The 14061-nt window shown below is 46.5% G+C and overlaps 1 protein-coding gene across 1 annotated transcript in view; it reads right to left on the reverse strand.

Moving 5' to 3' along the window:
• LOC110490894 (collagen alpha-1(XI) chain) overlaps positions 1-14061 on the reverse strand; it is a 178696-nt gene that overhangs the window by 162679 nt on the left and 1956 nt on the right. The window contains exons 2-3 of the mRNA XM_090199066.1: positions 3898-4062; positions 687-900 (exon numbers count right to left, since the gene is read on the reverse strand). Coding sequence (XP_090055192.1) covers positions 687-900; positions 3898-4062 — 379 coding nt within the window. The remainder of the gene's footprint in view (positions 1-686; positions 901-3897; positions 4063-14061) is intronic.

The raw sequence follows: 14061 nt of genomic DNA on the forward strand, positions 1-14061 counted from the left end.
CAGAGAGCTCCGTGCACATGACATGGCTAAAGTATATATTCTAGAGAGGGTTGGGGCATGCACCAGGGTTTGAGTATGAATAGAGTCTGAGTGAAGAGACACACACAAACTTAACTAAGCTCTGTTTTCAGTCTTTAACCAGCCCTCCTCCTTCCTACCTTCCCAACATTCCTCTCCCTGGTCTCTGTAAGCAGAGATGGTCTCCCTCTCCCTGGTCTCTGTAAGCAGAGATGGTCTCCGTCTCCCTGGTCTCTGTAAGCAGAGATGGTCTCCCTCTCTCCCTCTCCCTGGTCTCTGTGAGCAACGACGGTCTCCCTCTCTCTCTCTCTCCCTGGTCTCTGTGAGTAGAGATGGTCTCCCTCTCTCCCTCTCCCTGGTCCGTGAGTAGAGATGGTCTCCCTCGCTCCCTCTCCCTGGTCTCTGTGCTGTGAGTAGAGATGGTCTCCCTCTCTCCCTCTCCCTGGTCTCAGTAAGCAGAGATGGTCTCCCTCTCTCCCTCTCCCTGGTCTCAGTAAGCAGAAATGGTCTCCCTCGCTCCCTCTCCCTGGGCTCTGTGAGTAGAGATGGTCTCCCTCTCTCCCGCTCCCTGTTCTCTGTGAGCAGCGATGGTCTCCCTCCCTCCGTCTCTCTCCCTGTTCTCTGTGAGACCAACCAGCAGCAGTAGTGGTAGCTCAGTCTTGACTTACTTTCCGTCGGCCAGGTTGAGAGAGCGGAACAGCGGGTAGCCCTCAGGAGCGGGCCTACCACTCTGGTCCTCATACAGGAAGACGGGTGAGCGTCCCACCTCCACTCCCAGCTGCTGCACGCCCTGCTCACTGTAGACAGACAGCAGGAAGGACTGGAGGCCGGCCTTGGGCCTGAGGGTGGTCAGGATGGAGAAGTCTTCAGGGAACTCACCTCCTACAGAACACAGGTTGTGTTAGAATTACACAGATACAGTAATACCCCCCCTAAACAGTGCACAAAACACATGTTAGATCAGGTTTGAAATACACAGATACAGTAATACCCCCCCTAAACAGTGCACAAAACACATGTTAGATCAGGTTTGAAATACACAGATACAGTAATACCCCCCCTAAACAATGCACAAAACACATGTTAGATCAGGTTTGAAATACACAGATACAGTAATACCCCCCCCCCCCCCCCCCCTTACACAATGCACAAAACACATGTTAGATCAGGTTTGAAATACAGGGAACTGATTCAATCATAAGATGTGACTGATTCAATGATAAGATGTAACTGATTCAATCATTAGATGTGACTGATTCAATCATTAGATGTGTATTATTGAGTAACAAAAAACAGAAATCACAGGTGAGGACTTTTCAATTCAATTACCTTTACATTTACACAATCAGTTTCCTATAGACACACATTGTGTTTGTGTGTTTTTGGTGTGTAAGGTCTAATTTACTCTGCAACTACCCCATGTTTACAGTCTTTCAAGCATCCAGATAGACCTGAACTAATAATTTATTCACTCCAGAGGGAATCAAACCCACAACCCTGGTGTTACAAGCATCCAGATAGACCTCAACTAATCATTTATTCACTCCAGAGGGAATCAAACCCACAACCCTGGCGTTACAAGCATCACACTCTACCAACTAAGCCACACGGGACCTGAGCTAATCGTATACTACTTTATCCACGTACATACATTTCCAGGCTTTGTGACAACGATATACCTTTTAGGGCAATGATATTGAACGTGTAAAATCTCTCGTATTTAGAGTACAATTTTCCTTTCAGAAGAGCCAATTTGGGGGGGCAACCAATGTCTGAACATTAAAATTGATTTATTGACACTGTTCCTGAGTTTATTTAAACACGAACAATTCTCCATTAGCGATTTGAAAAGGTTGCGCCAAAGAGGAATACAATTTATAAAAATATCCTACACAACTTTAAGAGGACAATAGGACATGAGTTATTCCAACTAAACAGATCTATGAATGTGTCACGCCCTGACCTTAGAGAGACGTTTTATTTCTCTATTTGGTTAGGTCAGGGTGTGATGTGGGGTGGGCATTCTATGTTTTGTATTTCTGTGTGTTTTGGCCGGGTATGGTTCCCAATCAGAGACAGCTGTCTATCGTTGGCAGCCTGTTTTTCCCACCTTAGTTGTGGGTAGTTGACTTTGTTAGTGGCACTATAGCCCTAGTAAGCTTCACGGTCGTGTTTGTTGGCGACATTTATAATAAAGACAAACGTACGCTCACCACGCTGCACCTTGGTCCATTTCATACGACAATCGGGACAGAATGAGTCAAACTTGGGTTTTAACACCCACATGAAATAAGTCAGTATCTACTGTCTCACATAAAACACCTGAAACAACTCTGGTGCATAATCCAGACTCATAACAATCGTTTACTATTTCAACATGACGGCCATTGAGTTATTTTGTTTCATTCCACTCAAGTCTTCGCTCTCAGCCAGATCCTCTCTCTCTGGGGTTGGTGTTAAACTAGCTAGTTCTCTCGGCCAGATCCTCTCTCTCTCTAGGGTTGGTGTTTGACTAGCTAGTTCTCTCAGCCAGATTCTCTCTCTCTCTGGGGTGTTGGTGTTTGACTAGCTAGTTCTCTCAGCCAGATTCTCTCTCTCTAGGGTTGGTGTTAAACTAGCTAGTTCTCTCAGCCAGATCCTCTCTCTCTGGGGTTGGTGTTAAACTAGCTAGTTCTCTCGGCCAGATCCTCTCTCTCTCTAGGGTTGGTGTTTGACTAGCTAGTTCTCTCAGCCAGATTCTCTCTCTCTCTGGGGTTGGTGTTTGACTAGCTAGTTCTCTCAGCCAGATTCTCTCTCTCTGGGTGTTGGTGTTAGACTAGCTAGTTCTCTCAGCCAGATTCTCTCTCTCTCTGGGGTTGGTGTTAAACTAGCTAGTTCTCTCAGCCAGATTCTTTCTCTCTCTGGGGTTGGTGTTAAACTAGCTAGTTATTTCAGCCAGATCCTCTCTCTCTCTGGGGTTGGTGTTAAACTAGCTAGTTCTCTCAGCCAGATTCTCTCTCTCTCTGGGGTTGGTGTTGAACTAGCTAGTTCTCTCAGCCAGATCCTCTCTCTCTCTGGGGATGGTGTTTGACTAGCTAGTTCTCTCAGCCAGATTCTCTCTCTCTCTGGGGTTGGTGTTTGACTAGCTAGTTCTTTCAGCCAGATCCTCTCTCTCTCTGGGGTTGGTGTTTGACTAGCTAGTTCTTTTAGCCAGATCCTCTCTCTCTCTGGGGTTGGTGTTAAACTAGCTAGTTCTCTCAGCCAGATTCTCTCTCTCTGGGGTTGGTGTTTGACTAGCTAGTTCTCTCAGCCAGATTCTCTCTCTCTAGGGTTGGTGTTAGACTAGCTAGTTCACTCAGCCAGATTTTCTCTGGGTGTTGGTGTTTGATTAGCTAGTTCTCTCAGCCAGATTCTCTCTCTCCAGGGTTGGTGTTAAACTAGCTAGTTCTCTCAGCCAGATTCTCTTTCTCTAGGGTTGGTGTTAAACTAGCTAGTTCTCTCAGCCAGATTCTCTCTCTCCAGGGTTGGTGTTAAACTAGCTAGTTCTCTCAGCCAGATTCTCTCTCTCTGGGGATTGGTGTTAAACTAGCTAGTTATCTCAGCCAGATTCTCTCTCTCTAGGGTTCGTGTTAAACTAGCTAGTTCTCTCAGCCAGATTCTCTCTCTCTAGGGTTGGTGTTAGACTAGCTAGTTCTCTCAGCCAGATTCTCTCTCTCTGGGGATTGGTGTTAAACTAGCTAGTTCTCTCAGCCAGATTCTCTCTCTCTGGGGATTGGTGTTAAACTAGCTAGTTCTCTCAGCCAGATATTCTCTCTCTGGGGATTAGTGTTAAACTATTTCGGGTAACAAAGAGAGAGGGTGGAGGGGAACGGAGGGATGGAAAAACATGGTTTGTCTTACCTGGGAAAAGCTGCTTGGTGGGGGCACTGATCTGGGCTTTCTTTCCAACTCTGTAGGCTGTGTCTGGTTTAGATGCTCTTCGGTTTGTGCAAAATCCTGATGTTTTCCTAACTCCTGCTGGGGAATTGTGAAAGTCTAATACTTTAAGCACGTCCACTGGTTCAGCTGTTGGAGAGAGAAAGAAGATACAACACGATTTATAATCTGACAAGAACTTCACAACGTACCTTAATCTTTGTTTCAGCGGTTAGAATGTCAAGCAACCATAATCTATTGCATTTACACAAAATGTAAGTCACATCATACCGAACCTCTGATTCATGATCATGGCTTTGTAGCCTTCAAAAGAATTCACATTTGAATCCAGTAAACCGTCTATAAAGTGTTACCGAATCTGTCTACTGAATACTTCCATTCTGGTGATATCCTAATGAAGAAGGACTTCAAATAATTTAACATAGACAGATGTATTGGCCCCCTGGCTACATGTCCCTCTGTCTCCCCATCCCCCTGTCTACATATCCCCCTGTCTCCCCTGTCTACATATCCCCCTGTCTCCCCTGTCTCCACTGTCTACATATCCCCCTGTCTACATATCACCCTGTCTCCACTGTCTACATATCCCCCTGTCTCCCCTGTCTACATATCCCCCTGTCTCCCGTGTCTCCCCTGTCTCCCCTGTCTACATATCCCCCTGTCTCCCCTGTCTCCCCTGTCTACATATCCCCCTGTCTCCTCTGTCTCCCCTGTCTCCCCTGGCTACATATCCCCTGTCTCCCCTGTCTACATATCCCCCTGTCTCCCCTGTCTCCCCTGTCTACATATCCCCCTGTCTCCCCTGTCTACACATCCCCCTGTCTCCCCTGTCTACACATCCCCCTGTCTCCCCTGTCTCCCCTGTCTACATATCCCCCTGTCTCCCCTGTCTCCCCTGTCTTCCCTGTCTACATATCCCCCTGTCTCCCCTGTCTCCCCTGTCTACATATCCCCCTGTCTCCCCTGTCTACACATCCCCCTGTCTCCCCTGTCTACATATCCCCCTGTCTCCCCTGTCTCCCCTGTCTCCCCTGTCTATATATCCCCCTGTCTCCCCAGTCTCCCCTGTCTACATATCCCCTGTCTCCCCTGTCTACATATCCCCCTGTCTCCCCTGTCTCCCCTGTCTACATATCCCCCTGTCTCCCCTGTCTACACATCCCCCTGTCTCCCCTGTCTACATATCCCCCTGTCTCCCCTGTCTCCCCTGTCTCCCCTGTCTACATATCCCCCTGTCTCCCCAGTCTCCCCTGTCTACATATCCCCTGTCTCCCCTGTCTACATATCCCCCTGTCTCCCCTGTCTCCCCTGTCTACATATCCCCCTGTCTCCCCTGTCTCCACTGTCTACATATCCCCCTGTCTACATATCACCCTGTCTCCACTGTCTACATATCCCCCTGTCTCCCCTGTCTACATATCCCCCTGTCTCCCGTGTCTCCCCTGTCTCCCCTGTCTACATATCCCCCTGTCTCCCCTGTCTCCCCTGTCTCCCCTGGCTACATATCCCCTGTCTCCCCTGTCTACATATCCCCCTGTCTCCCCTGTCTCCCCTGTCTACATATCCCCCTGTCTCCCCTGTCTACACATCCCCCTGTCTCCCCTGTCTACACATCCCCCTGTCTCCCCTGTCTCCCCTGTCTACATATCCCCCTGTCTCCCCTGTCTCCCCTGTCTTCCCTGTCTACATATCCCCCTGTCTCCCCTGTCTCCCCTGTCTACACATCCCCCTGTCTCCCCTGTCTACATATCCCCCTGTCTCCCCTGTCTCCCCTGTCTCCCCTGTCTACATATCCCCCTGTCTCCCCAGTCTCCCCTGTCTACATATCCCCTGTCTCCCCTGTCTACATATCCCCCTGTCTCCCCTGTCTCCCCTGTCTACATATCCCCCTGTCTCCCCTGTCTACACATCCCCCTGTCTCCCCTGTCTCCCCTGTCTCCCCTGTCTACATATCCCCCTGTCTCCCCTGTCTCCCCTGTCTACATATCACCCTGTCTCCCATGTCTACATATCCCCCTGTCTCCCCTGTCTACATATCCCCCTGTCTCCCCTGTCTCCCCTGTCTACATATCCCCTTGTCTCCCCTGTCTCCACTGGCTACATATCCCCTTGTCTCCCCTGTCTCCCCTGTCTACAAATCCCCCTGTCTCCCCTGTCTACATATCCCCCTGTCTCCCCTGGCTACATATCCCCTTGTCTCCCCTGTCTACATATCCCCTTGTCTCCCCTGTCTCCACTGGCTACATATCCCCTTGTCTCCCCTGTCTACAAATCCCCCTGTCTCCCCTGTCTACATATCCCCCTGTCTCCCCTGGCTACATATCCCCTTGTCTCCCCTGTCTCCCCTGTCTACAAATCCCCCTGTCTCCTCTGTCTACATATCCCCCTGTCTCCCCTGTCTACATATCCCCTTGTCTCCCCTGTCTCCACTGGCTACATATCCCCTTGTCTCCCCTGTCTCCCCTGTCTACAAATCCCCCTGTCTCCTCTGTCTACATATCCCCTTGTCTCCCCTGTCTCCCCTGTCTACAAATCCCCCTGTGTCCCCTGTCTCCCCTGTCTACAAATCCCCCTGTGTCCCCTGTCTCCCCTGTCTACATATCCCCCTGTCTCCCCTGTCTCCCCTGTCTACAAATCCCCTGTGTCCCCTGTCTACATATCCCCCTGTCTCCCCTGTCTCCCCTGTCTACATATCCCCCTGTCTGCCCTGTCTCCCCTGTCTCCCCTGTCTACATATCCCCCTGTCTCCCCAGTCTCCCCTGTCTCCCCTGTCTACATATCCCCCTGTCTCCCCTGTCTACATATCCCCCTGTCTCCCCTGTCTCCACTGGCTACATATCCCCCTGTCTCCACTGTCTCCCCTGTCTACAAATCCCCCTGTCTCCTCTGGCTACAAATCCCCCTGTCTCCCCTGGCTACATATCCCCCTGTCTCCTCTGGCTACAAATCCCCCTGTCTCCCCTGGCTACATATCCCCCTGTCTCCTCTGGCTACAAATCCCCCTGTCTCCCCTGGCTACATATCCCCCACCCCTTAACCCCCCACCATCCTCCTCCTCCCAGAAACAGGAGCCAGCTCACTGAGACACATCTGTGTGATCAGCAGGCCCATCTAACACTGTACAGTACCATGTGACAGGAAGTACGTCCATCAGCAGAATGACTACTAGTGGCATAATAAACTGGCCGGTCTTACAACACAGTACTGTAGATATAGGTTAACTTTGATAAAGGTCACAGTCAGAGGCTGCACTCGGCATATCCCATTCCCTTCTAGCTGTTGCTCTTTACATAAAGGAGCCCGTGTTTGATCCGACACCCCAGTGAGACAGACCCATGGGAAAGCTGGGGTGGGGACCATATTCTTATCAAAACGCCTTCTCAATGTTAACTACAGCTGTCTGATAGGGCTGTGAGACAGGGAGGTAGAGGACTACTCCCAAGAGTTCAAACTTTAGATTTAGTATAGCAACGAATGCAGTAGAACCATACTCTGTCTTTACAAGCCATATACTAGTGGATTGTTAAGGGGCTAGAACCATACTCTGTCTTTACAAGCCATATACTAGTGGATTGTTAAGGGGCTAGAACCATACTCTGTCTTTACAACCCATATACTAGTGGATTGTTAAGGGGCGAGAACCACACTCTGTCTTTACAAGCCCTATACTAGTGGATTGTTAAGGGGCGAGAACCACACTCTGTCTTTACAAGCCCTATACTAGTGGATTGTTAAGGGGCTTGAACCATACTCTGTCTTTACAAGCCCTATACTAGTGGATTGTTAAGGGGCTTGAACCACACTCTGTCCTTACATGCTGCTGAACCAGCCCTATACTATTATATCCTATCTATTCTATATTACATATTCTATCCACATACTGTCCATAATATCTATACATCACATACATACAGTACCAGTCAGGAAATTGGACACAGCTACTAATTCAAGTGTTTTTCTTTATTTTTTACTATTTTCTACATTGTAGAATAATAGTGAAGACATCCAAACTATGAAATAACACATATGGAATCATGTAGTAACCATAAATATTGATACTCCTGGACTCTGACATTGCTCGTCTTAATATTTATATATTTCTTAATTCCATTCTTTTACTTTTAGATTTGTGTGTATTTTTGTGTATTGTTAGATACTACTGCAGAGTTGGAGCTAGGAACACAAGCAGTTAGCTACACCTGCAATAACATCTGCTAAACATGTGTATGTGACCAACAAAATTAGATTTGATTTTGATTGGTCTGTCTAAAAGCATCAAATAGTCCTTCCTGTGGGTTTGGTCTAAAACCACTGTTTGGTTTGGCACGCGTCAGTTTCTTTAGCAATTTTATACAAGATGTTATAAAACATGTATATTTCCCTCTCGACACACAATTTGGCAAGCAGACACTCCAGTAGTTACAGCAAACCAACTTCCTGCTTCATTCTTCTCAATGCAGCATGCTGGGAAGCCTGTCCCTGTTTCAACATGAAGCTATTTCCGTTGTATAGAAGGATGTCTTCAGTATTACCTAGGCTATACATATACATGACTACTGGGCCTAAACCAACAGAGTCCATAATGACTACTGGGTCTAAACCAACAGAGTCCATAATGACTACTGGGCCTAAACCAACAGAGTCCATAATGACTACTGGGCCTAAACCAACAGAGTCCATAATGACTACTGGGTCTAAACCAACAGAGTCCATAATGACTACTGGGCCTAAACCAACAGAGTCCATAATGACTACTGGGTCTAAACCAACAGAGTCCATAATGACTACTGGGTCTAAACCAACAGAGTCCATAATGACTACTGGGCCTAAACCAACAGAGTCCATAATGACTACTGGGCCTAAACCAACAGAGTCCATAATGACTACTGGGCCTAAACCAACAGAGTCCATAATGACTACTGGGCCTAAACCAACAGAGTCCATAATGACTACTGGGCCTAAACCAACAGAGTCCATAATGACTACTGAGCCTAAACCAACAGAGTCCATAATGACTACTGGGCCTAAACCAACAGAGTCCATAATGACTACTGGGCCTAAACCAACAAAGCAACAGTCCATAATGATTTGGTTTCACCTCAAACCAAACACATGACACGCTTTAACATATTTATTACGGTTCAATAGTTCCCTCTAAAAGCTAGTAGTCACGAGACTGCCGCAGAGAAATATTATCCCACAGAGAGAAGCACGATATTGAACTTCACTCTTCATAGAGCAGTAGTCACCAACTGGTCGACCGGTCGATTGCGACCGATCTCCAAGACATTCCTAGTCGATCGGCTAACATTTCTGTAAAAACCCCAAAGATAAAGCCTTGGTTGTAGGTGCACCCGATTCAGCTGCCCTGCAGGCGAACTGTTGCAATTTTGAACCATTTCATGTGTCTGAAGGTACAACTCTGCCTTCCCGGCGGGCAGAGAGAGCAAATCAAGTGCACTATAGGCTTACCACTGGCCAATCGGATGGCTCAGATTACCGTGTCTGCAGTAATGTAGCAGGTGTATAAGAAAGCTACAACAAAGTTGATACGGTGAGGTTTCTAAACATGACTAGAGAGAGAGACTGTCAACGAATACAGTATAGTTGATACAGTAAGGTTTCTAAACGTGACTAGAGAGAGAGACTGTCAACAAATACAGTATAGTTGATACAGTAAGGTTTCTAAACGTGACTAGAGAGAGAGACTGTCAACAAATACAGTATAGTTGATACGGTGAGGTTTCTAAACGTGACTAGAGAGAGAGACTGTCAACAAATACAGTATAGTTGATACAGTGAGGTTTCTAAACGTTTAAAACCATGACTAGAGAGAGAGACTGTCAACGAATACAGTAAAGAGCTCCTGTTTTGATGACCGACTTCATGTTTAAGTTCTTACTCAGTGTGAGTTGGGTGGGTTGTCTATGTTAGTTTTTCTATGATTTTCTATTTCTGTGTTTGGCCTGGTATGGTTCTCAATCAGAGGCAGCTGTCAATCGTTGTCCCTGATTGAGAACCATATTTAGGTAGCCTGTTTTCCATTGTGTTTTGAGGGTGGTTGTTTTCAGTCTGTGTGTGTTTGCACCAGACAGAACTGTTCCGGTTGTTTCTTTGTTGTTTTGTTATTCAGTGTTCAGTTTGGATTATTATTAAAAAGCATGAACACTTACCACGCTGCACCTTGGTCCTCATCTTCTTCCACCGACGACAGCCGTTACACTCAGCACTGTCAACACTTTATATTCAACACCATTATAAACCATCAAATGCCCGTTCTTCCTATTTCTACTCAGCGCTACAACAAGCACTGCAGCAGAAATGAATGAGTAGGAAAGTGTCTCTATAGGCGTTGTTGTCTAATATCCAGGAATATTTCACTTTCTCTGTTCATAGGAGTAACAACATGAATTTTGAGCATAACGCAGAAATATTGCGGTGTGACTCGAGTTTCGTCATCATCTGGAAGACAGTGTCCCTTTTGGTCAGTGTCAGTGGAGGAAGAGCGGAGGGACGTAGAGACTGACCCTCAGTCTGCTGCTCTCTCTCTCCTCTGAGACGGACCCTCAGTCTGCTGCTCTCTCTCTCCTCTGAGACGGACCCTCAGTCTGCTGCTCTCTCTCTCCTCTGAGACGGACCCTCAGTCTGCTGCTTTCTCTCTCCGGTGAGACTGACCCTCAGTCTGCTGCTCTCTCTCTCCACTGAGACTGACCATCAGTCTGCTGCTCTCTCTCTCCGCTGAGACTGAACCTCAGATGCAGGCACCATCAGCCCACAAAAATAAAAGTAAAAAGCAAATTATTTTAAATGTATGCTCACTCATCTGTGGTTCACAAGTAATAAAACAATGGCTGTGGTACCGGTGTGATCATATAGCTCACCTCAAAAAATGTACACAATAAAACAAAATGGCCCGAACGACAATGCATTGGCATTTTATTTTGTACAGTGCAGGCACCTCCTTGTCCGAAGGAGAAGTGGATCAACAGGTTAATGTCCAGCCTTGCATGTGTGTTTTTTTTTTTTTAAGTCTTGTGGAATGTAGTCCAACATTGAACACCACACATTGGCTGCTACTGTAGGCTGGAATGATAGAACAGCCCTGGACAAATGTAAAAAAATAAATAAAATAGGAGCACAAGGTATTATCATAGATTTTTTTACAGAAATGTTTGTCGGTCAGCCTTGGAGTGTGCACAGCTTTGAGGGAACGTTGCTTATCAGTAACGTTACAGAGTGAGAGAGAGGCTGATTGGGATGTTTTCCACGACAACTTGGCCATATTGTATAATGTGAAACGTACCCAGGTATTCACTGGGCTCTTCTAAGTGAACTGAAACATTATTTGTGAGTGAGTTTCTTTTCCAACAGAGCGCATCTCTTTCTCTCTTTCTCTCTCTCTCTCTCTCTCTCTGTCTATCTATCTTTCTCTCTCTCGCTCTCTCTTTCTCTCTCTCCCCCTCTCTCGCTCTCTCTGTCTCTGTCTCGTTTTCTCTCTCTTTCTGTCTCTGTCTCCAGATAGGTGGTGACTTGGACAGTGGGCAACCCTCTCACCCACATGCCCTAAAAAATGAAATACACCCAAATCCATTTAAACACCAAATGTGTGTGTTCAGTCTTCCAAAACTCCCTATCTGATGATCTGGTGTGAGTTTACACCTGGTGTGAGTTTACCCCGGGTGTGAGTTTACTCCTGGTGTGAGTTTACTCCTGGTGTGAGTTTACTCCTGGTGTGAGTTTACTCCTGGTGTGAGTTTACTCCTGGTGTGAGTTTACTCCTGGTGTGAGTTTACTCCTGGTGTGAGTTTACACCTGGTGTGAGTTTACTCCTGGTGTGAGTTTACTCCTGGTGTGAGTTTACACCTGGTGTGAGTTTACACCTGGTGTGAGTTTACTCCTGGTGTGAGTTTACTCCTGGTGTGAGTTTACTCCTGGTGTGAGTTTACACCTGGTGTGAGTTTACTCCTGGTGTGAGTTTACACCTGGTGTGAGTTTACTCCGGGTGTGAGTTTACTCCTGGTGTGAGTTTACTCCTGGTGTGAGTTTACTCCTGGTGTGAGTTTACTCCTGGTGTGAGTTTACTCCTGGTGTGAGTTTACACCTGGTGTTAGTTTACTCCTGGCCGATGTGCAAATAAGGTCACATATATCCAAGTCCAAGTCCCTATGTGGCACGGGAAGGAACCCGAAGGGGAAAAGGGCCAACTCATAGTATCCATACAGGGGCCTTCAACCAGAATATCTCTCCATCTCTCTTCTCTCACTGTGCCTCTACCCTTCTCTCACTCTTCCCATACTCTCTCCCTTGTTTTGACTTCCATGTTTCAGTCTCAAACAAGACCTATTTTAGACCTATTTCTTTTACCTATTTTTTGCTGGTGTGTCATACCAAGGAAAAATATCACCGTTTTTAAAGTGTATGTGTTTGATTTGCTCTCTTTAACTCTTTAAAATACACCGCAATAAAATATCTAAAGTGAATATCACATTGAGGCCTTCTACTTTAAAACGACACCAAAAATGTACGTCTAATTATAAACTGGGTAGTTCGAGCTCTGAATGCTGATTGCCTGAAAGCCGTGGTATATCAGACCGTGTACCACGGGTATATGACAAAACATGTATTTTTACTGGTCTAATTACATTGGTAACCAGTTTATAAGGCACAAGGGGGTGTGGAATATGGCCAATATAGCACGGCTAAGGGCTGTATCCAGGCACCCCGCGTTGTCGTGCATAAGAACATATTGGCCATATACCATAAGAATTTGTTCTTAACTGACTTGCCTAGTTAAATAAAGGTTAAATATATAAAAATACATATATGAAAAATACCACACCTCCTTGTGCCTTATTGCTTAAACATATTGCTTAATTACAAGGCATGGTTTATACAGTCCAAACAACATGTGATGTTAAGTCAACAGTCTCCTCATGGAGGAAAAGGAGAGAGGTCATGATGACATTACCCAGACATATTCCCAACGGGCCAATGTAAACCTACCTAGTCACTGATGAGACAGGCAGGGCTTGAACAGACCTCCACCGACCAAACAGAACTAAACACCACATCCCATTTAGACCTGGCTGTCCATGTTTCATTGCCATTCAGCGAGCGAGAGAGAGAGAGAGAGAGAGAGAGAGAGAGGGTAGAGTAGAGTGGGTTTGTGAGGGCTCTGAAACGCTACCGTTGTCTGCAGGAATGCACCAGAAAAGGAGCACATGAACCAGGGGCAGTGACAATGTTGTCTGTACACTGTTAGCTCAGGGGACACCCTGCAGAAAACAGCTTAAATGATCCATAAACACCCGCCGAGAAACTCAGAAAACACAAACTGTATATAGGCACATGGATATGAACATGAATGAAAGTGAATGGTCATTTATATGAGTTTGAACAATGAAGAGGTCTGTGTAGGCCTTGTACTGTTCTGGGCAGTGTGTATAAAGCCATTAGTAAATATTGAACAACTGAAAGGGTTAACACGTGAACTAATACAATACATCAACTGTTCATAGAAATACAATCAATCAGAATGTAAGTAAGATTAGAATATAGAAGACTGATGAGAACCAATGTCATCGCTGGTTTAGATTCAGTCTGATAAATCCCCTCTTAAAATATCTACAATATTATCCTGTTGTAATGAGTGTATTGATAGACTATGTATTCTAGACTAACTATAAGGGGTCTGTAATCCTGAAGACCTGAACTCAGTGACTAGGTCACCTCCCGTTATGGGAATAGGCCTGGTCTGCATGCTGCTGGCCTGCAGTTTAAAGAGCCTATTAAATAATACGGAAGTGCTAAGCGAACCATCAACCAATCAATGAGCAGCACTTAGACTGGAAACATTCCCACGGTGGAGGGAACGGCACGCTCAGAGCCCAGACAACGCGGCCTTGTCACCCCAACCCACACATGCAAGTGCAAAATTCAGGAGGGAAAGTTGGGTGTTGCACAAAGCCCTCCAGTCTCTCGTTGGGCTTCGGTGCGGACTAGGGCAGTGTGGAGAAAGGGTGATCCTTTCAGCAAGTCAGTGATGCGCTGCTTGACCACTCAAATCTATCAGAACGTCCAAGAGGACGGCCCTCGAGACAGCTGCAGTGCGCGCCGGTCAGTCCATGG

The sequence above is a fragment of the Oncorhynchus mykiss genome, chromosome 15 (genome assembly GCF_057628025.1).
Source record: "Oncorhynchus mykiss isolate SJ-2025 chromosome 15, ASM5762802v1, whole genome shotgun sequence".
NCBI lineage: Eukaryota > Metazoa > Chordata > Actinopteri > Salmoniformes > Salmonidae > Oncorhynchus > Oncorhynchus mykiss.